Here is a 24,404-nt window from a genome sequence, read left to right on the forward strand (position 1 = left end):
ATTATGATTTTCTTCCATCAGTGTGTTAAAATGAATATCAACTTTGTATTGCTCCCTTACAGGGGACACAAAAAGAATTTAATAGCTTTTGAGAGACTCATTATGTAGAACTAGTGGAACCAAGTAGTTACGAGTCTACTAAAAAGGGATTACAGCAGAGAATAGAGAAAGTTGGCTAGTTCAGGATCTTAAAATAATCCACCTCAAAATATAAGTGTCAAATATATGAGCACCTTGGTGGAAAGCAGTGGTTGGACCTGTGGTACAAAATGTTTAAGGCACTGGCCTCAGAGCTTATGAGCTAGGGTGGACTAGAATCATGAAGCTGTACCACCTACACTGTACACATTGCATTTGAGTTCTTGAGGATTATCCAATGAAAACACCCACTAGGCAGTCTAAGTTTGAAGCTGGAAATAAAAGGATCGGGTGCGACAGAAATGTCTTAGAGGGGCTTCTGCTTGGATAGGATAGTTAAGCCTAGGGGCTGGTTGGGTAATCAAAAGGAAAGGACAGAGCAGAGGACCAAGGATTAAAGTTGAAAGAACTTGGAAAAGGAAGCAGTAGTAAAAGTTTGGAAACTTGGGAAGGTTTTAAATTATTAGGGAAGCCTGGGAAGAATTTTAAAGGAGAAACTGGCATTATCAAATACTCTGGAGATGAAAATTAAGTATTCAGAAATGGCGATTAGATAACAATAGCTCTAGGGGTGCAGAGGGCAGACTGCAGCAGGTTAATGGGTAAAATATTTAGGAAGAAAGTGATAGTGGACCACTTTTTCTAATTAGCAAATGATGGGGTCAACTAAAGATTTTTTTAAAAAGTCAAGATCTGTGCATGTTTGTAAATAGAGGGAAAGCAGGGAGAGACTGCAGATGCTAGATAGAAATGGTGTAGTAGAGAACAAGGAGGGTCCTTGGGAGGGGGAGGCGAAGGTGGGGGTGAGATGCAGAATTCATCTTCTCTTCTGAGAAAGAAAAGCTAATGAGATAAAGCCTCAAAACCAGTGGTTTTTCAACCTCTGCTGGGCACCACAGTCACCTGCAGAGCTTTAAAAATCCCAATCCCCAGGCACCCTCCAAACGACATGAACCGAAATCTGTGGGGAGTGGCATGCACAGATCAGTATTTTTATTTTTATTTTTATTTTTTTTTTATTTTTTAGATTTTTTATTTATTTATTCGACAGAGATAGAGACAGCCAGCGAGAGAGGGAACACAAGCAGGGGGAGTGGGAGAGGAAGAAGCAGGTTCATAGCAGAGGAGCCTGATGTGGGGCTCGATCCCACAACGCCGGGATCACGCCCCGAGCCGAAGGCAGGTGCCCAACCGCTGTGCCACCCAGGCGCCCCAGATCAGTATTTTTAAAGCTCTCTTGATGATTATATTGTGCAGCCCTGTTGAAAATCGCTGCCCTCAACAGAGCTATTGAGGAAGAACAATGAGGGAATTCCCACCTAATGGCCTTTATCTTCTCATATGGTTCAGAAGCAAACTGTAGTCCAGATGGGATGAGCTCTAAGAACCAACATTTTAGTCCTTGCATTCACAAAATGAAAACAAGAGTTGGGAGTAATAAAGCATAATGGCCCCAGTAAAATGGAAAATTAAAAGCTTTGTGTGGAAAGAACTTTTCTGAATTTTCTTATGTTAATATGGAGCTGCTATTAAATGTGCTGAGACACAAAATTAATCTTTATAAGAATGAGCAAGGACAGTGTTATAGAAAACACCTCTTGCAAATCAAAAGTAACCAAGGACTTAGTCACTTACTCTTGATTTTTAGATAATAGTTGGAATTTATCACTAAGCTTTAGTCAAGAAGGTCAAGTTTTTCCTTTAATATATATTCTATAATGACATATAAATGAAATTTTTGCCAGTAATAACTGGAGTATGTTGTCACTCCGTACTTGGGGCATATACGTCACCCTTAACTCAGTTATTTTTACACAGTCCTTGCCTTCCTGAACAGGTCCAACAGTTAACAGCTGGCCAAAAGGATTCATACAGTCACTAGGCCAACTCTGGTTTGCAGTTGTACCAAGGAACTGGCATAGATTAAGAAAGAAGACACCTGCTCAAAAACAATAATAGATCCGTTCTGAGAATCCAGATCTTTTGATGAAGTAAACTGCCTGGCAGGAAAGATACTCCTTTCCTTTTGATAGAAGATTCAAAGATGTTTAAAATTTTTTTTATTTTGAAAATAAAATTGACTCATAAAGTGCAAGGAGAAATTAGATCTGTCCAGTGCTCTATATCCATCGTCGACAAACTGCTGGAAATAGAAAAGAGAAAAACAATCAGAAATATATAAAAGTTAACTTCAAATTATTCTATTGTGGAGTAAACTATGAACTGTAAGATTCAGTATTACAGATAATTAAATTTTCACAGCTCTGATGGTAAAGCTACCACTAGATGGAAGGCTCCTAACTTCCAGGCCACTGGTCTTTCCACTTTACCAGGCTGCCAACAACCAAAGAATTCAGATTGGAGATTACAAAACATGAATGCAAAGATGTACTATGGTCTACCAGGGATATTATCGAAAAGAATGATAAAGGGGTAGGAGGTGGCAGGCCTCCACGGTCCGTTTTCTTTCTTCCTTTCCAGTATTTTCCTTTTTGAAGTTTAATGTCAAGGTGCAACAATGTTGCACGTGGTAAGACATTCCCACTAAAGGCACGCAGTGAGCTGAACTAGGACACCACAGTGCAAGTTATTGGGGAAAACAAACCCTCACCTCCTGTGAGGCATCCACAGGCACTCCTACCCCAAGGTATTCGCTCGCTCCCAACGTCTCCCCTTACTCTCCGCCCCCTAAGTACTACTCACCGGCTCTCCAAAAAGAGCAACGCGCACCAGGAGAGTATGAGGCTACGGTGGCTCATGCCGGAGCCCTGCCGGAGCCCCCGAGTGGGCGAGGCGAGGTGGGCGCGCGGGGGCCGGCGGGGGCAGACAGCGCGGGGTCTCAGGCCAGGTCCAGCTTCTTCTGAGTCGTCGCCAGCTTGTCCTGCAGCCTCCGCTTCCTCCAGTCCAGGTAGCGCCTCCGTAGCCGGTTCGCCTGCCAGCCCACGAGCACTCCGGACGCGAAGGCCACCAGCACAGACAGCTGCAGCGTCCGCTCGGACACGTCCGCCATGGCAGCCGGCGGCGTGCAGCCCGACCTACGGCGCGGCGGCAGGGTCAAATGGCGTCCCACGTTCCCCGGCGGAGCGCGCGGCGGTGCGTGCGCAGCGCGTCCTGCGGCGCGTCCACTCAACGCTCAGCTTCGTCCAGCTCGCTTTTTGCCGAAGTCTGGCTGGCCTGTGAGTGTCCCCGGCTTCCCCTCCTCCGAGCGGCTACAGTGATTATTGTTTATCATTAGACAGCTGTTGTCTTGCCTTATTAGCTAACTTCAGTGGTGTGCCTTTCCAACCTCATTGTCCGCTGAATACCTCTTTGTATTTTCTCTCAGCAGTAGACTGCAAGCCGTATTTGTAACTTGATTTACTGGTAACCCATTAAAAAAAAAAAAAGAAAAAAGAAACAGATGAAAATTATTTTAATAATGTATTTTGTTTAGCCCAATATATATAGAATGTTATCATTTCAACAAGCAATCAATATAAAAATGATTAATGGGATATTTTATTCCCTTTTTTATACTAAATCTTCGAAATCTAGTGATTTTATAATTAACGGCATATCTCAATGGGAACACTAAATTTTCAGTGGAAATACTTGATCAGTAAGTATCAAGGTTTCATAAAAGTTCATTGAGAAGTTAGATTCATATACCCAGATTGTTGCAAAGACACATAAAAATTTTTCCAATAACTGAGTTGAGTATCAGTTTTTAAATTTAATTTAAATTCATTAAAATTTTAGAAGAAGTTCAAAATTCTTTTCTTCCATCACACTGGTCACATTATGGGGCTAGTGGCTACAATAGTGGACAGCGAAGTCTAGAGGGATGTACTGTGCCAGACCTAACACTGGATCAGAATTGTTGGAATGGTAAAAAAATTCTGATGATAAAAGTCATTGTGGTGGACAGACCCTAAGACGGCCCCCGATGATTTCCACTTACCAATGTTCACGCTTTTGTGTAATTTCTTCTTGAGTGTAGGCTTGACCTGTGACTTGCTTCTAACTAATAGAATAAAGCAAAGGTGCCAGGATGTTACTCCTGGGATTTCTTTATGCTGTATAACATTTCTTTTTACAGACTGATGAGTCTCCTTGTGGGCTTGAAGTGAGTGAACATGTTGAAGAAGAAAGGACTGCAGGTGGCCTCTAGAAGCAGCAAGATGCCTCCAGCCAACAGCAAAAAACTGGAGCCTTCAGTTCTATGGTCCAAGAAAATTAACTGCCCACAACCTGAATAAGCTTGGAAACAGAATCTACCCCAGTTCACCCTCCAAGTAAGAACATACACAGCCTGGCTGATATCTTGATTGTAGCCTTGTGAGAACCTAACAGAAGACCATGTGCGTGGACTCCTAACCATGAGTGGCTGATATTATAAATGTGCATTGCTTTAAGTCACTGTTTGTGGTAATTTGTTACACAGCAGTAGAAAACTAATACAGTCAGGAAAGAGAGACCAGCATAGTAGTCTGAACTCTTAGATTGGGGCCTGACTGACCTCATATTAGCAGATGGATTTTCATACTTGAAGTAGAATGCATCTTGGCAGAGAGATGGTAAAGACGGTATTGGGTCCAATATGAATTCACATCTGCCTTGGTTCATGATCATTTATTTGGCAAATATTTATTGAATGCTGCAGGAGGCATTGGGAATATAGATGTGAATACAGCACATCTGCCCTCAGACAGCTTGGTGCAGAGTGAAAGATGGAAAAATAATTATGACACATTCTGATGAATTGGAATATTTAGTTAAGTATGAAGCTTAGACTTAAGAAGAAGAAAACCCTCAGAAACATTCTCTCCTATAATCCATCTAATCTATCAACCAAATCTGTTGGTTGTATTTTCAAAATATGGCCAGAATTAAACCACTTCTCACTACTCCTCACTTGATGGCTACCACTGGTTCCAAGCTGCCATCATCTCCTACCTAAGTCACTGCAATAGCCCCCTTCAAGTTTCTGTGCTTCTGTGTCTGTCCACCACATTCTGTTTTCCATGCAGCAGCCAGAGTGAACCTTGGAGGTCAGGAGTTGGATCCTCTCACTCTTCTGCTCAAATCAAGGCCCCAGCAGTGGTCCACAGAGCTCTGCATGCTCAGTTTCTCTCTAATCCTTACTTCTCTCACCGATGTGCTCATTGTTTCTTGTGCTCATCAGGCCTGCTGCTACCTTGCATGTGCTGGGGCGCCTGGTGGTGGCTCAGTAGTTTGAGCGTCCGGCTCTTGATTTCAGCTCAGGTCGTGATCTCAGGGTCCTGGGATCGAGCCCTGCATTGGGCTCCCTGCTCAGTGTAGATTCTGCTTGAGGATTCTCTGTCTTTCTCCCTCTGCTCCTCCCCCCAATTACACACACACACACACACACACACACACACACACACTGTCTCTCTCTTTCAAATAAATAAATATCTTTAAAATAAAAGAGAACATTTGCATGTGCCGTCCCCCTGCCTGGCATACTCTTCTACCAGGTGCCTGTATAACTAACTTCCTCACCCCTTTTAGGTTCTTGTCAACTGCCACCTTCTCAACAAGACCTACATGACTGTTTAAAAATCACAAACGGACCAACCCCCACTCTCTGGCACTCCTGATCTCCTTTTCCCTGCTCTATTCTCCTCCTCCATAGTATTTATAGCCTTCCCCCTACTGTAGGATTTACAGTATTTATTTGTATTTATTACACTTACTGTTTATTGCATGTCCCCTGCTACAATGTAAGCTACTCAAGGGCGGGGATTTTTGTTTCAATTGTATACTGGTGGATCCCAAGTGCCTGCAATAGGGGCTTGTACCTAACACACAGTCAGTAAATATTTGGGGTTGATGACAGCAAGGAGTAGTCAGGGGAGTCTTATATGTGTGTGTCTGAACTGGCTCTTGAAAGGTAAGTAGGATCACCAGAACAAATGAAATTTCCCTGGATCTCAGTTTTTTCATTTGTAAAATGAAGAGTCTGGTATGATTCAGTAGCTCTAAGACATTTTTTATTTTATTTATATTTTTTAAGTAGTCTCCATGCCCAGCACAGAGCCCAATGTGGGGCTCAAACTCGCAACCTCGAGATCAAGGCCTGAACAGAGATCAAGGGTGGGATGCCTGACTGACTCAGCCACCTAGGTGCCCCAAAGACCATTTTTAAATCCAGTGTTGGCAGCTTGAAGTCGTGTGCTTGGGCCACTGGTATTATTGCAAATTTGAAACTCACTTGGAATTCTTACCTCATCCCTAAGTGGCCTTTGGGCTAAAAATAAACCAGATCATGTGCACATGTATACTACATCAAGCCTTGAATATGGGAAAACCTTAGGTGACTAGAGCTGGCAGACACCATAGGAATGCCTTTATTTTAGCAGGAGGAAACCCTGGCCAGTGGGGAGAGCAGAGCTGCTAGGAAGGAGGCAGGGGTGTAAGATTTTAAATCCCTTTTAAAGAGTCAGTGTGTCCCTGCCTTGAGACTGTATTTTTCCCCAGGGTGCATTCTTTCAATGGAACATTTTAGTAGACTTGATAATGGTCAACTAGCTTTGAGGTGATGATTAAATTTGGATTAACAGGCTGAATAGTTAAGTGTAATGAGTTAGTTGATTACATGAGTGTCTTCTGAATGATACATTAACTGCCATTGTTGAGTTTGCTGTTTGAAGTACTTGCCCAGGGAAAAGGTTTGCCATTTATAGTATTAGACCTTTATTGCTTATAAATTCATTTAAAGTGTATAAATGGAATTGATTTCCTCTGCAACTCCAGGACCCTATGCAACAAAGCAGTCATTTTATACCCTAAAGCCTCCAGAAAGGATGAAACTTTGCCATGATTAACATGTTAACATGGATAACATTAACATTCATCCCCTTAGGTCCTTGAGTTCTGGCCCAGAAGAGCTCTGGCTGGGTCTGTTCCCTGGAGCCACAGCACACAGCCCTGTGTCTCAGAAGTTTTAACTGCCAGACCCTTTGTTTCCCATTCTCTTCCCCTGAGTTTTTGGAAGTGGGAAGAAACATTCTTGTGTGAGTGGGTGTCGTGCTGAACTCACTGACCTGCCTCCACCAGTACACACGCCAAGAGGCTGGGACTTAGGCGAGGTGGGCAAGCGAAGTGAATGCGCCTGGTTGTGTGATTTCCAAGTGAGAATCATTTCCTCCCTGGTGCATAGGCAAGAATGAAAGCAATACCCGGGGGAAACGTGAGCCTTGATCCTTCTCTGCCAGGAGCTGTCGTGCATTTCTGCAAGTCGACCTCTCTGGTCTGTAATCCTGGAGACATGCACAGTTGAATGGCCTCCCATGATCCTTTCCGAAAGAAGAGGAAAATCCTTCTGAATAAGACACCAGCCTGTCTCCTCATAACTCTGAGGTAAGTGGACATCTCTAATTCACTCGTTACTCCGGTAGGTATTTCCTGAGTGCATACCATGTGCCGGATATTTAGTGCTACATATTCCTTGCAGAGCCAGTCTCAAGGATCTCCTGTCTAGGGGAGAGAATGATGACAATCAAATCCTTGCACAAATAAATATAGCATTACAAACACTGATGAGTGCTTAGATGAAAAAGTGCTGTGTACCATGCTGGAGGGAACATAGCAGAGCCTCGCTGTGGTTGGGAGGACGGGAATTGTCAAGAAAGGCCTCCAACAGACTTTGCCGACAGGACCTGACGTGAGACAACACAGAAGCAGGAAAGGGAGGGAGAGGCCTTCTCTTGGCCGAGGGGATGTATCTGTGACTGTTGTGAGGCTTCAAGAAGCTGACTCAGCGAGAACTGGAGTGGCAGGAGTGGAAGAGAGGCAGGAAAAGTCGATAGGCCTTGCAGGCCATGTTAAGGGCTCTGGATTTTATTTGGAGTGAAGTAGGCAGCCATTTCTGTGAGCAGGGGACTTGCATGGTTCTCTTAACATATTAATAAAATTAATCTGATTTCTGTGGGAGAATGGATCAGAAGGTGCCATGGATGGAAGTGGGGAAAGTACTGCACTCATTCAGACAAGAGACAGTGGCGGTATAGTCTATGGTAATGGATGTTTGGCAGATTTGAGGTTGACCGTTTTTTCTTGCAGCGATATAAAGGTGTTCCATTATCAGTACTGTAATAGCATTTAATGGGGACCACTGGTAGCCACACTTGTGGGGAGCACAGCATAACAAATACAGTAGTGGAATCACTATGTTGTACACCTGAAACTGATGTATCATTGTGTGTCAACTTCAATTTAAAAAAAAAAAAAAATGGGGCGCCTGGGTAGCGCAGTCGTTAAAGCGTCTGCCTTCGGCTCAGGGCGTGATCCCGGCGTACCGGGATCGAGTCCCACATCGGGCTCCTCTGCTGGGAGCCTGCTTCTTCCTCTCCCACTCCCCCTGCTGTGTTCCCTCTCTCGCTGGCTGTCTCCCTGTCACATAAATAAAAAAAAAAAAAAAAAGAAGAAAAAAAAGCTGTTCCAGTTGTCTTCTGGCTTAATTTAATTCAATTTTATTTAAAATTTTTAATTTTTTAAATTTAAATTCAATTAATTTACACATAATGTATTATTTCAGAGGTGGAGGTCAGTGATTCATCAGTCTTGTAATACCCAATGCACATTACATCACATGCCCTTAAAGTCCAGCACCCAGTGACCCCATCCCCCCACCCCCTGCCCTCCAGCAACCCTCAATTTGTTTCCTATGATTAAGAGTCTCTCATGGTTTGTCTCCCTCTCTGATTTCGCTTGCTTAATTTTAGAAAAGAAATTTTCATCTGTATGTAAGAAATCTTGTCTTCCTCTGGCTGATTTTAAGACTTTCTGAGGAGATTTTAACAATTTGGTTATGATATGTTTTGTATAGTTTTTCCAAATTCATTCTGTTTGGAATGTGTCAAGTTTCTTGAATCTGTGGGCTTAATAGTTTTCACCAAATTTAGAAGACTTTTGACTTTTTTCTTCAAATCTTTTTATGCCTCCTTTTTTGGGGGAGGAGTCCAGTTACATGTATATGACAGTTTGATATTATTCCATAGTTCATGGAGGTGTTTTTCCCTCCTTGTGCAGCAACCTCATTTCTGGTACTTTGCCCTTCAAATTCCAGCCACATCTTCTTTCCAGAACTCCAGTCTCCATTGCCTCAACTCAGCAAGACTCTGAGCCAAGCTGTGTTTGGTTTTGCCCTCCCTGCACTATGCCCTTAGAAACCCTCAAAACTCTTTCCAGGAGGTAATAGGGCAAGAATAGGGCTGATCTCATGTGTTTCCTTTCTTTCAGGAGTCTCAGTTCTGTTCTCTCTGTTGTACCCCCTCTGAAATTGATTGATGTCTTTTATCCACTTTTTAATAATTGTTTACAGCGGGAGGGCAGTTCCTATAGCTGTTAATCTTTCATGGGTGGAGTGGACACGCTTATATGTTTCGTGTATTTTGGTATGTTTATTTGGTTAATGTTTGGCTTCTTATAGTGGACTGTTGGTGGGAACCATTTTTATTTCTGTTTATCATTGTTTCTTCATAATATGTGCTCAATCAATACTTGTTGAAAGAAATTATTATTTTTAGATAAAAATTAAACATTTATTTGTAATGAAAAATTGCAAGTCATAACTTTAAGAAATTGACAAATACCATCAACAACACAAAATCCAGGCAAATAATAAAATGTTACTATTGTACTTGAGAAAGAGGGCACTCATTACTATCTAAAACAAAGATATTTTGGATTTATTTCTTTGTAAGCCAGTCAGAACTATACTTGTAAAGCACAGTCTCTATCAGCAGTGCAGAGTGTTGGCCTTATACAGGGTCTTGGGACACACAGAGTTCAGGGAGCGGTGGGTTTTCAAAAGTGGTAATGTTTAGGGATTTTTTAAAAACTTTTAACTGTGAAAGCAAGTGATTCATTGATGACTGGCTCACTTGCAGAAGTTTGCCCATTGAAAGGAAGCTCATGCTGATTGTGTGGTTTTCAGAAGTGAATTACTGATATGATGTTGTCATGGATCGATCAGGATGCATTTAAAACCGGTTATAGTAGTTATTCATTGTTTTGGTCAGATAATAATTTTTTGGAGGAAGATAGAAAAATTTTTCCTCCGTCTTTCTTTTTAATCTTCAATCCATTAGAATTGCAGGAAATACTCTAGGAATTGGGCAGAGTTCTATCACTGTTACTGATCGTTCTTGAAGATGAGGTTTCCTTTCCACAAGTCTTGATTATCAGTTGAGTATCAGTCAACATGTTTTCATCTTGTTTTGTCTTTGATTGATGTGCATTTGTGACTCTGGGCAGCAGACGTTAAAGAGCTTTAGGACAAACACAAATAATTAAGAATATTATAAGATGGGGCTGGAAGGCACATAGAAATCGTGACCCAGTATTTCCCAGGCTTGAAGACAAATCCCACCAACTTCCTGAGTCTACTCTGAGTAGCCAAGTTTTTCCCTTAAGTTTTCCCTTTTCCCTTAAGTTTGGTTATGGGTTGTTCCATCTCTCCTGTGGAACAAAATGTAGGTAAATATGGAGTGTGAGCAATAGTGCAAGCTCCAAGGTTATTCTACTCTCCGTAACTACTGATGAGCTCTAAGGGCTGGACTCATTTATTAGGTCAAAGTGAGGTTCCAGTTGTCGAGGATCACCTCAAGTTGGGCAAATTTTATAGGCAGGATCATAATCATCAGGAGGCTATTTACAAAATGTTATTTATGCCTCCAGAAAAAATAATTAATTGCTACTTTCAGAGTGTTACAACAAAGAACAGTATATGAGAAGACAAAAGGAACAGTATGTCATAATTAGTTAATTAAATAGCAGAAAAATGCTAGGTGATCTCAGTTAGAAGTAAGAGCTATTCTGCATGTGCTAACCATCAGATTTAAGAGTTGCAGCACAAGATCTGAAGATGTGTCTACTAGTTCAGGTAAGGCTTCACTTGCTCTAAGACAAATAGGATATGCCTTAACTACTGGAGCGAAAGACGGGTTAATCCTAGGCCATGGATTTTCGATGTGTGCTGTGTGCTAATAGCTTTAGGTCGTGATCTAACCTTTCCTTTTGTGTACACACAAAAAGGAAGTTTTATGATAATCTGGGAAATGCAGTTTAGGTAATTGTAGATGGAAGTTGTGAGACCATAGAAAGCCTTTTCCATTGCTGCTTATTCCGTTCCATGAAAGAGGTTCTAAAAAGTGTGACTTAGTCAAATGGTATGAAGTTCTTGCTATTTCAGAAAAGTTTGGTACCCACTGTGCATAATACCCAGTTAATCTCAGAAGTCCTTCTGTCTTCTAGTGGTGGGTTTTGGGAAATTTTGGCTCATTTGTAATCTCTCCTTAGATACTGTCTTTCCTTCAGCTGACGTGTCTTGGCCAGGTCAGTGAGCAGATACTCATAGCGAGTCTTAGAATCATCCACATCAGGGGAACCTCAGACAAGGTCATTTATATGTAGGATCAGAGTGATCACCTATGGAATAGCAGATCCTTAGGGTCTTGGGTTGTTTGGGTTTTTTTTTTTTTTTAAGATTTTATTTATTTATTTGAGAGGGAGAGCATGAGTGGGGGTGAAGGACAGAGGGAGAGGGAGAAGCAGACTCCCCACCAAGCAGGGAGCCCAATGCGGGACTTGATCCCAGGACCCTGGGATCATGACCTGAGCCAAAGGCATATGCTTAACTGACTGAGCCACCCAGGGCCCCCTTCCTCTCTTAAAGTCTTAGTTTAACTAAGATGAGGCTTCAGTGAATTCCTGGGTCCAAGTGAACTATTACTTTTCCCAAGTGAAAGCAAGTAACGTTGACTATTTTTGTCTACCAGGACACTGAACAAAGACAAGTATAAATCAATTATGGTGAGGAGAGGATGATGTTTCGGTTAGACATTACTAGGAAGTGAAGAATAACTACTTTTCTAATTGCACACAGATTTCAAACAAATCTATTCTCGACCATTTGGTATTTTAACAGTGAAGCAGATGCATTACCTGAACTGGTACAAGGCAGAATGAGTTGGTTACTGTAATGCTCACCAGCGGCTGGTCTTAGGTCTAACTGGGCAATCATCCTCAATGACTTTAATAGTCCACACTTGGCATAGGGCTCACCAAGAAGGATAGAGGTCAGGATACGGTGTTCTGACCTGGCAGTCTGCTGTGTTTCTTCAGCAGTAGTCTCCTAGCTGTGCACAGAGCTGTCCAAGTGGATGCTTAAATGTGAGAGAATGAGATCCTAAAGGTGGGGGTGATAGCCAAGCTCATGTCCCAACTAGGAACCAGTGTCCTGCACGTAGTTCTGCAGGCAGAGCTTCCAGGGCCACAAGTCCCAGTTACAAGTCACCATACCCGGGGAAACCCAGAGGCACGGCTTCCCGCCAGGCATTTACACACCAGTCAGAGGAATTTTACCAGTCAGGGCTCATTTTTACCATAAAGAATGTGGAAGTCCCAGCTCTGTGAGGTTTCTAGGGAAAAGGGGCTAGAAAATTAACTCAAGGTCAATTTTGCCCGTACAGAGGATTTTTGTTAACCTTTGCTTACAGGTACAGTTGGCGTAAGATCTTTCTTTGCTTCAACATTTAGAAGATACTAACATAGAACAGAATAAATTCCAGCCTAAATATGGTGAATTGATTTTTGACGAGGAGGGCAGTTTGGTAGGTGTAGGATGGTCTTCAGTAAATGGTGCTGGATAATTGGACATCCATAAGTAAAATATGAACCTTGAACCTCAACTCATACCGTGTATAAAATTAATTCAAAACATATCATAGGCCTAACTACAAAACATAAAGCTATGGACTTTTAGAAGAAAACATAACAGAGAATCTTCATGAACTTGGGTTAAGCAAAGAATTCTTATTATGATACCAAAAGCACGATCATTAATTGAACTTGATCGAAATTACACAATTTTGCTCTGCCAAAGGTACTATTAAGAAAGTAAAAAGACAAGCCAAAGACTGGGGAAAGTATTTAAAAATCACACACCCAATAAAACCTGTATGCATAATACACAAGGAGCTCTCAAAACTCAACACTAGAAAACAGCCATATAAAATTGGGAAAGATTTTAACAGGTACTTTACCAGAGAAGATAAACAGAAGATAGGCACCTGAAATAATGTGCAGCGTCCTTAGTCATTAGGGACATGCAAATTAAAACCGTGATGAGATAACACTACACACCCGTTAGAACAGCTAAAACATTTTTCAGATGACAATACCAAGCATGTTGTCTGGGGTTCTGAGAAACTGAAACTCTTATACATTGCCAGTGGGAATGCAAAATGGTATAGTGACTCCGAGAACAGTTTATCAGTCTTTTGTAAAAGTTAAACATGCACTGACCTGTTGACCATCCCCTTCTCAGAAATTTGCCCTAGAGAAATGAAAATTTATCTTTGCCCCAAATCTGTACATTAATGTTTTTAGCACCTTTATTCATAGTAGTCAAAAATTGGAAAGACCCACATGTCCTCTCATAGGTGAATGATGAATAAACTGTGGTACATCCATTGTATGTAACACACCCAGCAGTAAAAGGGAATTACTCTGGATGCACACAGCAACAGGGATGAGTCTTTAAAGCATTTTGCTGTGTGAAAGGAACCAGACTCAAAGCATTAGGATTCTGTGTATATGACACTCTGGAAAAGGCAAAACTATAGATTGGAGAACAGATCAGTGGTTGCTGAGGGTTCGGGAAGGAGAAGGACTTGACCACAAGGGGGTAGCACAAAGGAATTTTTGAGGGTCACGAAGTTTCTTTATCTGTATCTGTGGTGGTGGTTACTCAAATTTATGTGTGTTAAAGCTTAAAAAATTACCAACTTTTTAAAGTTAATTTTATATGTTAACTTGAAAATAAAAAACAAAAGACAAACTTAACTAATTTGAAATCATGTCCACATGAAACCTGCACAGGAGTATTTACAGCAGCTTTATTCATTACTGCCAAAACTTGAAAGCAACCAAGATGTCCTTTAATAAGTGAAAGGAGAAGCAAGCTGTGCTCCATCCATACAATGGAATATTATTGAGCAATAAAAAGAAATGAGCTATCAGGCCATGGGAAAACATGGATTAACCTTAAATGCATATTGCTAAGTGCAAGACGCTGGTCTGAAAGGCTGCATACTACATGATTCCAGTTACTTAGCTTCTAGGGAAGGTAAAACTATAGAGACAGTAAGAGATCAGTGGTTACCGTGGGTTTGCGGGGAGGGAGATGTGTTGAGTAGGTAAAGCATAGTGGATTTTTTCGGGTGATAAAATATTACGTATGATACAGTAATGATTGATTCGTGGCATTAGGCATTTGTCAAACCCCATAGAATTTTACAGCATAAAGACTGAATTGTAATGTAAATGCAGTATTTTTGAAATTTTTAATTGTGGTAAGATGTATGTAACATTAAATTTGTCATTTTTACCAGTTTTTTAAAGATGTATTTATTTATTTGAGAGAGACTGTCAGCGGGGGTAGAGGTGGAGGGAGAGGGAGACAAGCAGACTCCCCACTGAGCAGGAAGCCCGATGTGGGGCTCGATTCCAGAACCCTGAGATCATGACCTGAGCTGGAACCAAGAATCGGTTGCTTAATGAACTCAGCCACCGAGATGCCCCCATTTTTACCATTTTTAAGTGGCATTGAGTACATTCACAATGTTGTGTAGCCATTCCAACTCCATTCCAATATCCATTTCCAGATTTTTTCATCATCCCGAACAGAAACTCTGTCTCCATTAAATAACTCTCCCTTCTCCCTTTTTTCCAGCTCCTAGTAGCCTCTATTATACTTTCTATCTCTGTGAATTTACCCATTCTAGGTACCTCATATAAATGGAATCATACAGTATTTGTCCTTTTGTGTCTGGCTTATTTCATTTAACATGTTTTTAAGGTTTATCCATATTGTAGCATGTGTCAGAATTTAATTACTTTTTGCAACTAAATAATTTCTACAGATTATGTAAATACCACATATTCTTTGTTCATTCACTGACAGATGGGTTGGGTTGTTTCCATCTTTTGGCTATTATGATACTACCATTGTGAACATTGGTATCCAAGTATATGTCTGAGTCCTGCTTTCAGATCTTTTGGGCATATATCTAGAAGTGGGATTGCTGGATCATATGGTAATTCTATGTTTAGATTTTTGAGGAAACCCCACTGTGTTTTCCATAGAGGTTGCCCCATTTTACATTCCTCCTAACAATGCACCAAGATTCCAATTTCTTCACTCTTGCCAACACGTGTTATTTTCCTTCTTTGTGTGCGTGTGTGTGCGTGTGTGTGTGTGTGTGTGTGTGTGTGTAATAGCCATCCTAATGGGTGTGAGGTGGTATCTCATTGTGGTTTTAATTTGCATTTCTCTGATTAGTGATGTTGAACATATTTGCTGTGCTTTTTGGCCTTTTGTATATTTTCTTTGGAGAGAAGTCTATTCAAGTTTTTTGCCTATTTTTGTATTGCGTTGTTTGCATTTTCTTTGTTGTTGAATTTAGTTGCTCTTTATATATTTTAGATATTGATCCCTTATCAGATATATACTTTGCAAATATCTTCTCCCATTCTGTGGGTTGTCTTTTTACTATCTTAATAGTATCCTTTGATGCACAAAAGTTTTACATTTTGATCAAGTCCAATTTACCTATTTTTGTTGTTGCCTGTGCTTTGGGTGTCATAGTCAAGAAATCATTGCTAGTCCAATGTCATAAAGGTGCCCCCCTATGTCTTTGATCCATTTTGAGTTCATTTTTGTATGTGGTATGAGGTAAGGGTCCATCTTCATTCTTCTGCATGTGGATATCCAGTTGTCCCAGCATCATTTGTGGAAAAGACTGTCCTCTGTCATTGAATGGCCTTGGTTCTTGCTGAAAATCAATTGATTATGTATGTGAGAGTCTATTTGTAGACTTTGTTCAATTCCTTTGATCTGTCTGTTCTTACGCTAGTACTACACTGATCACTCTAGGTTGGTTGTAAGTTTAAAAATCAGGAAATGTGACCACATTGGGTGTGGAGCCTACTTAAAAGAAAATCAGGAAATGTGAGTCCTCCAACTTTGTTCTATTTTTGATTTTGTTATGGATATCCTCCTGAATGCGAAATGGTATGTCATTGTGATTTTGATTTGCATTTTCCTAATGATGAATGAGGTTGAATATTTTCGTGTGTTTATCAGCCATTTCTTCTTTGGAGAAATGTCCTTACCCCACTTTAAAAACCTGGGTTCCTGTGTTTTGTTGTTGTTGTTGATGATGATGATGAGTTGTAAGAGTTCTCTGTATTTTGAATACTAGACCTTATCAGATACAGGCTTTCCCCACTATCCAAAAGCAGAATATTCCTATGAAATCTGAAATGGTGTAAAGTGAAGAAGCAGTTACTATTAATTTACAGTTGACCCTTGAGCAACATGGGGTGAGGGGTGCCAACCCCCCGTGCAGTCAAAAATCCATGTATAACTTTTGACTCCCCAAAAGGTAAGTACTAATAGCCTACTGTTGACTGGAAGCCTTACCAATAATATAAACAGTAAACACGTATTTTGTATGTTATATTATTATATACTGCATTCTTACAATAAAGTGAGCTAGAAAGAAGGAAATATTATTAAGAAAATCATAAGAGAAAATACATTTCCAATACTATACTGTATTTGTCTCAAAAAAATCTGCGTATAGGGACGCCTAGGTGTCGGTTAAGCGTCTGCCTTCGGCTCAGGTCATGATCCCAGGGTCCTGGGGATTGAGTCTCACGTTGGGCTCCTTGCTCAGTGGGGAGCCTACTTCTCCCTCTGCCTGCTTCACCCCCTGTTTGTGCTTTCTCTCTCTGACAAATAGATCAATAAAATCTTAAAAAAAATCTGCGTGTAAGTTGGGCCCACACAGTTCAAACCCACGTTGTTCAAGGGTCAACTTATATGGAAACATTTTTGAGTGTTCCTAGACTCCAAAAATAACCTCTTAGTCTTTTCGGATACCTTAGGACACATTTTGCTAATGGATGCACAAAATAAGTTGAGATAAAGCATATATGCTCGAAGACATAGTTCAGAAGTATGGCGGCTGGATGCTGAGATGCTGAGTGTAGTTCCGAGGGAACGCATCTGGTGGCGCCACTCTTGCTGCTCAGGGTACACGCAGTGTCTACAACAGCTCACGGCAAAACCGATGCTGAATGCTAGTTTTGCTTTTCATCTTTTTTATAAAATTGAAAATCCTCTTGGGATTTCTTGCGGTTAGTAAAAACAGGTACTAATGTAGGTCTTTCAGAAAAGCTAAGTGGCCTGATGAGAACTTTCAAAAAGCAGAGGATACCTGTGTATGATTTCAGATACAGTATTTTCCTCCATTCTGTGGGTTGCCTTTTCACTTACTGAATAATGTTCTTTCAAGCACAAAAGTTTTCAATTTTGGTGAAGTCTAATTTATCTCTTTTTTTATTTATCTCTTTTTTCTTTGGTTGTTTGTGCTTCTGGTGTCATATTGGAGAAGCCATTGCCAAATCCAAGATCATAAAGATTTGCCCCTATGTTTTTCTTCTCAGTGTTTTTATAGTTTTAGCTTTTAAATGTAAGTCTTTTATTCATTTTGAGTTAATGTTTGTATATGGAGTGAATTAAGTATCCACTTTCATTCTTTTACATATAGATATTCAGTTGTCCCAGCATTATTTGTTAAAGTGAATTGTCTTTCCCCCACTTAATGGTCTTGATACCCTTATGAAAAATCAATCTTCTTTCATTTTTTTTCAGTAAAGTTTTATTGCTTTCTATGAAGAGGTCTTGCATATATTTTTTAGATGTATTTTATTTTAAAATTTTTAATATGGAAAATTTCAAATATATACAAAAACAGGTGTACTCATCACTCATCCCCACAACTCATGGCCAATCTTATTACATCTTATTCTTACACATTTCCCTACCTCCATATTATTTTTATAAGTCAAGTTTAGTGAAGTGTACTTGACATGCAGTAAAATATACCCTTTTTATAATTCGTTAAGATATGCCCAATGTATACAGTCACATAAGCCAGCATAATCAAGATATAGAATATTTCCAACACCCCAAAAAGTTTATGACCCCTTTACAGCCAAATCCCTTCCTTCCGATCCCAGCTCCTGGAAAACACCAGTTGGATTTATATCCCTATAGTTTTGTCTTTTCTAGTATTGGGCCTCAATTTTGTTTATAAAATTTCTCAATTTTTAATAGACCGGTGTTTTAGACAGCAGACTTTATTTTTGGACTCTCTCATGGTCCAAAGGATACATAGCTAGGTCAGACTGGAGCTCTGGCAACAGCCCTTCCGCTTGAGGGAGAATAAACAAGTGACCATCTTCCCATCAGGGCACAGGCAAGATGCAAAATGGGGCTCTGGGCCCCCTAAGGGAGGGGAGGAGCCTTGAGAAAATAGTATCCTTTGGGAACAGCCTTCCACATCCTCTTTTCTGTGGTTAATTGCAAGGTATTGATTGAAACCATGTCATACCACTTCTAAAAATTCTCTCTCAACAAATACTTGTTGAAAAGTTTCTATTTTTCAGGCACTGTTGCAGATGTTTGGGAAATATTCGTGGACAAAATAAAAATTTCCACCCTTATAGACAGTAAATTCTATCAGGCATAAACAGACACTAAACAATAAACCTAAGAGATTAAAAATTATATGGTACAGTAGAGGTGATAAGGGCAAAGCAGGAAAGTAAAAGATCAGAAAAGGAGGGCAGCAGGAGGGCAGGAGTGGATTGGAGAGTTAAGTAAGACAGGGCCTGTCTCCCTAAGAAAGTGGGATCTCAGCAAACACTAGAATAGCTGGGTGCTGGGGAATGAGTAACCCAGGCTGAGGGAATGGTTGGAGCTAAGGCCCTGCAGAATGTTTGAGAATCAGAAAGGAGGCCAATGAGGCTGGAGCAGAGTGAATAAGAAAAGGAGAAGGAGATGGGGTCAAAGACTGAGCAGGCCTTGCTGGTGTATTGTCTCGTAGATGAGTTGAGAAGATTTGCCCTCTACTGTCAATGATGTTGTCTTTACCCACATGTCCTGATTCCTGCATTGCAGTGTTTACACTGCACCAAATCTCATGCAATTCTAGGAGATAATTGGCAAATAAAATTAGGCAGAATCCTTGGGTTAAATATGGACTGACTTTTTCTCTACTGAAACTACCTAACAGCTACTTCTGTACAGAGCAGAGCGATAATTCCCAGCCTTTGTGCCAGTAGATCTGGGTTTGTGATCTTAGTGCGACTACCTTCAAGCTGTGTGGCCTGGGGCAGGTCGATTCTCCTTTCTGAGCCTGTTTTCTTGGCTCCAAAGTGGGGATATGGTAATTAGTACCTGTCATGGGCTTCACTGTGTCCCCTAACCAAATTCATATGTTGAATTCCTAGCCCCCGGTACCTCAGAATGTGACCCTATTTGGAGTTAGGGTCTTTGCAAAGATAATGAAGTTAAAGTGAGGTCATGAGTGTAGGCCCTAATCCAGGACTGCTGACTTTATATGAAGTAGAAATTGGGATGCAGACATGCACAGAGGAAAGACCACGTGGGGACACAGGGAGAAGGTGGCCGTCTGCAAACCAAGGAGAGAGGCCTTAGGTGAAACCAACCCTCCAACACCTTGATCTTGGACTTCTAGCCTCCAGAACTGTGAGAAAGCAAATTTCTATTGTTTAAGCCCCCTGGTCTGTGGTATTTTGTTATGGCGGCCCCAGCAAACTTATACAGTACCCCAAAGTTACTGTTACAGGGTGCACGTTTTGGTAACCGGCGTCTAAAGGCTGTGCTTTCTAAATCTGTTTCATTCTTTNNNNACAGAGGTGCATTCTCCCCACCAGCAGCGATGCTGGCAGGAATAAACATTCTCAGGCGCTATTACCAGAGTTTTAAATTTTTCCATTACAGAAAATATTTTTTTCATTAAATAGGCAAAATTGTTGATTTTACCGTATGCAAACATGTGAAAGTAAAATAGAAATATAGTTAAAAATGAAACCTTGTAGGAAAGTATACAAGGAAAAAGTATCTCTCCCTTTAAGCTTCTACTCTCTGCTGTGTGCTCAAAGGTAGGCACCCATGGCAGTTTACTTACGTATCCGTCGGGGAACATATTTAGGTCATTTATCAGAAAGTATAGGTAAATGCATCCTTTAAAAAATTTCTACAAAAGATACCAACCTCTGTGGAGGGTACTACTCTCCCATTTAATATCTTACAGATTTTTTTCTTACCAGCCATACAGATCAGCTTCATTCTGTCTCCTGGGCTGTATAATACAGCTTACATAATTCTAAGTTCAAAGATCAGATGGTTCTGGGGAGGAAGGTGCCAAAAAGTCTTTCCACGAGGCCATCAGAGACCTGGCTGCGTGCACCTCTCTGCTCTGCCACCTGCAGCATCAGCTTCACCTGAGGCTGGCTGCAGGATGCTCGCCAGTGGCTGTTGGAAATTATGTTTTTTATATTACATTCATAGGACAAGGGCAAGGAAGAGGGAGAAAGAAGTCACTCCTTGTGGGCCATAGCTTCTTTTAGGCAGGCTGAGCTACTACTTTTAGGCAGACTGATAACTGTTGCTGGGAAAACACCCTGTAGAGATTTGCTTAAGCCAAGCAGGATCATCCTCTAGTGGGAGATGGGATGGAGGCCTAACCGAGTCTGGGTTCCTGGGTGGGTAGGGTGTGGATAGGAGGGCGGGGGTCAGCAGTGTCTGCAGGGGAGAAATAATCTCATTTGCACAGAGCTGCGTTCAAGCATGTTCATGTGTGTGCAGGTAAAGAAAGATGTAGAGAAGGATGTTCACCCAAACTGGTTAATAGTTGTCGATTAGTTGTTTCAACTCTTTACAATGAATACATTTACATTTTACCAAAAAAAAAAAAAAGCCATTTTAAAAGACCTGCCATTAAACAACCATTCCATAAGTCACCACTTGAGATAGAAATAGAATAATTATCTTTTTTTCAAGGGTGTGCAGAGTTTTATGCTGATCCTCACAATAAACATTTTTTAAAAAGATTTTTATTTATTTGTGTGAGAGAGAGCACAAGCAGGGGGAGTGGCAGGCAGAGAGCTTCTCACAGGCTCCCCACTGAGCAACGAGCCGGATGCAGGACTCGATCCCAAGACCCTGCAAGCCAAAGGCAGATGCTTAACTGACCGAGCCACCCAGGCGTCCCTCACAATAAACATTATAAGAATTATTTCAGACATCCTGTAGACATGGGTCATTGGGTACAAGCTGGTATGAATTCTGCTTTGCCCTTTCACCTGCTTACCATATGCCTGCCTGTTCAGGAAGTGGGGATTCAAAGATGAAAGTTTCCTGCCCTCTCCTCTGCCAGGTGCTTGTCCTAGTGGGGTGGGACAGCATATACAGATAGAAGAACTGAGGCACCATGTGGTCATTTTCATGAAGAGCATGGGACCACAGAGAGGAAGCGATCCGTTGGCTGGGAGAAGTGGAGGAAGGGCTTTCAGGGGATGTGACATTAGAATTGTGTGGGAATAATCAGAGGAGGTGGGCAGTGGCAGACACAGTGCCTGGCATGCCCATGAAGGGACTGGGGCTAGATGGTGCTCTCACAGCAGGCCAACCTCATGGCTAGAACTCAACTCTGGCATTGAAGGGCAGGCTGGTGTCCTGTATTCATTTTCTATTGCTGTGTAACAAATTGCCACAAATTTAGGAGTTTAAAGCAACATCCTTTTATTATCCCATAGTCTTACAGGTCAGAAGTCCAGCAAGGCATGGCTGGACTCCATGTCCTGCGTCTCACGTGGCTGAAGTAAAGGTGTAGGCAGGGCTGTGTTCCTTTCTGGAAGCTGCAGTGGGGGTGGGGGGGGATTTGCTTCCAGGTTCATTCAGATTGTTGGCCAAATTCAGTTCCTTGCATTTCCCTTCTATCTTCAAGGCAGCAGCATCCTGGCCAGGCACATGGAACCCTTCCTGGGCTTCCAATCTCTCACCTCCCCTTCTGCTTTTCTCTGATGCTGTTAAGGGCTCATGTGATTCCATTTGGGCCAACCAAATTATCCAAGATAATCTCTGTATTTTAAGATCAACTGATGAGTGACCTGAATTACATGTTCAAAATCTCTTTTGAGGAGTAAAGTAACAGATTCATAGTCCCAGGGAGTAGGATGTGCAATCTTTTGGTAGGGGGTTGGGTAGGAGTGGGGCAGGATTCTGCTTGCTATAGTTTCTGAGTTGGACCATGGTAGCCATCAATACCTAGCACAGAGTCCGGATGGACCACCTAAGAGGATACCGTGCTTCCTGCTGGGTGACCAGGGCCAGTCCCAGCCCTGCCAGGCCGCCTCTTTCTCTGGGAAGGGTCAGTGAAGTTGATTGGTACTGGGTCCGGGGCCACGGGCCCTGCTGGCCAAGACTCATCTAAGAATTGGCCTCCAGTATTTTATATGTATTGTTATAATAAATTCATGACCAACATTTTTAAAAAATCAGGAACAGTCTCATGAAAATCTGCATTTTTGCTTTTTCTGGAAAATTCATCAATTCTGGCAACGCTGAGTTCCTGGCCAAGCTGGAACTGGGGGCACCATGGGGGAAGGGAGGAGGGTCTGCGCCCCCTCCCCAAAAGTATCTGCCCTAGGAGGCCCCACTGAGTCCACACCCAGGTTTCCCCGGGGTCTCCACTAGGAGAGGAAGGGAATCAACATTTACTGGGCCCTCGCCAGTGGCAGCCACTGAATATATATAGTAACTCATTTAATTCTCAAAACAACTATTTTACTGGTGCTTCCATTGCACACGGTGGGGGCCTTATGCCAGGGGGGCCTCTAACCCACGCCTCCACCAGCCAGAGCTCGTCCCCCGCGGCCCCTCGGCTGCCCGCTCCCGCCCGCTCCGCGTACCCGCCCCTGCCTCCGGAGCGCGGCCGGGAGGCCGGGCGGGGAAGGGGCCAGAGCCTGGAAGACCGCCGCGCCCGCCGCTGGTCCTCCGCCCTCGGGGCGGCCGCGGGCCGTCCCCGCCGTGGGCCGTCCCCGCCGTGGTCACGTGAAGGGCCGAGCGGAGCGCGCCCAGCCCGGGCCTCCCGGGGCCCGAGGACAGAGTCCGCCGCGGCGGCCCCGACGCTCCCGCATCCCGGCCCGCCGCGCCGTCGCCGAGATGCCTGGGGCTGGCCGAGCCGCGGGCGTGCGCCGCTTGCACCCGCAGCCCTCCGAGGAGCCGCCCGCCCAGGAGGTAAGGGGGCGACGGCCACCGCGCTCGCAGGACGCCTCGAGGGCTGGCGGCGCGCGCCGACGGCAGAGTCTCCGGTCCAGAGCTTTCCCTCCCGGCCGAGCGCGACTCCGCGCAAAACCAGCGCCGGCTGCTGGGAATAAGGGCCCCGTGTAGGGAGGCGGGCGAGGAGCTCCTCCGCCGCGGGGCTGACTCCGTCTTCTGGGCCGCAGGAGCCCTGGCACCTGGGCTGCTCCGCTGGGAAGCGCACAGGCGGCTGGAGCTCTCGGGATCCGCGCCCCTGGGCCGCAGCCCTGCACGCTGGAGTGGGGGGCTGTCAAGTCCGCGCCCGCGCCTCCTGAGCCCACCCGGAGCCGCCTCCCCCGGGCGGGGGCAGAGCTGGAACGCGCGCCCGGGCTCCGTGTTGGGGGTCCGGTGCCAAGTTAGCGCGCCCCTGCGCGTCCCGGGGTCTAGGGTGGCCCGTGCTCGCCGCACTGTGCTCCATGGCGGCAGGAAAACATCGGAGGGTCCCCCTGCAGGGAAACGCCCGGAAAGAGGCTGCAGGATGTGGCTCTGGGAGTTGCTGATGCAGCCCCGGCTCTTCTCATCCCCTCGGGACGAAGCAGATGGGCTCAGCTCTGCACGTCTTTGGAAGACGTGGAGCTTCCAAGCAGTCATTCCTGGACTGTTTCCTCTCGCTGGATAAGAGCTCAGAGTGCAGAGAGAAACAGAACTCCAGTCGTTGGAGCCCCTGCTCTGACTCAGAAAATCCTAGCGGTGAATTACAAGATGAGGGGGCCCGTTACCTGGTGGAGCCTCCGGTTTCCCCTCTGTAAGGTGGGGATGATAAGTCATACCCGCCTCGGAGGAGTCTGAAGACTTGTCAGTGAGGCCCAGGGCACGGTGCTTGGTACACGGTAAAGACAGCCAGGCTTCAGGTGGGAACGTTCTTGTGTGCTGCCTTTCCTTCTGGTCGGGCAAGGGGGTGGGAAGTGAAGGGTGTTTTAGTCCCTCTTCCTCTCCTCCTTGAGCGAGCCACTTCTGCTCTGCACTGTTCTGGTATCGCCCCTGCCTCTTGTCTGTGGGCTCCTGTAGCCTGCTTCAG

At 43.3% G+C, this 24,404-nt stretch overlaps 2 protein-coding genes across 5 annotated transcripts in view; one reads left to right on the forward strand and one right to left on the reverse strand.

Annotated features, from left to right (window-relative positions):
- Window positions 1–2,181: 2,181 nt before the first annotated feature.
- MTLN (mitoregulin) lies at window positions 2,182–3,207 on the reverse strand. Its single transcript, XM_040623183.1, has 2 exons — window positions 2,842–3,207; window positions 2,182–2,281 (listed from the first exon to the last, which is right to left on the reverse strand). Exon 1 carries the CDS (start codon window positions 3,146–3,148, stop codon window positions 2,978–2,980), a length of 171 nt encoding a protein of 56 aa, XP_040479117.1. The 5' UTR covers window positions 3,149–3,207; the 3' UTR covers window positions 2,182–2,281; window positions 2,842–2,977.
- LOC103671874 (two pore calcium channel protein 1-like) overlaps window positions 3,192–24,404 on the forward strand; it is a 52,084-nt gene continuing 30,871 nt past the window's right edge. Inside the window, exons 1-3 of one of the 4 annotated variants that reach the window (XM_040623181.1) lie at window positions 3,192–3,314; window positions 4,217–4,412; window positions 7,301–7,500. Coding sequence is in view for 1 of the 4 variants with exons in the window: in XM_040623179.1 (XP_040479113.1) it covers window positions 23,249–23,323 (75 nt within the window). In the remaining 3 variants the exon portion in view is untranslated. Of the gene's footprint in view, window positions 3,315–3,685; window positions 3,737–4,216; window positions 4,413–7,300; window positions 7,501–23,188; window positions 23,324–24,404 lie in introns of those variants that run through there. The other 3 variants (XM_040623180.1, XM_040623182.1, XM_040623179.1) reach the window with 3 other exon arrangements.

The sequence above is a fragment of the Ursus maritimus genome, unplaced genomic scaffold (assembly GCF_017311325.1).
Source record: "Ursus maritimus isolate PB19 unplaced genomic scaffold, ASM1731132v1 scaffold_6, whole genome shotgun sequence".
NCBI lineage: Eukaryota > Metazoa > Chordata > Mammalia > Carnivora > Ursidae > Ursus > Ursus maritimus.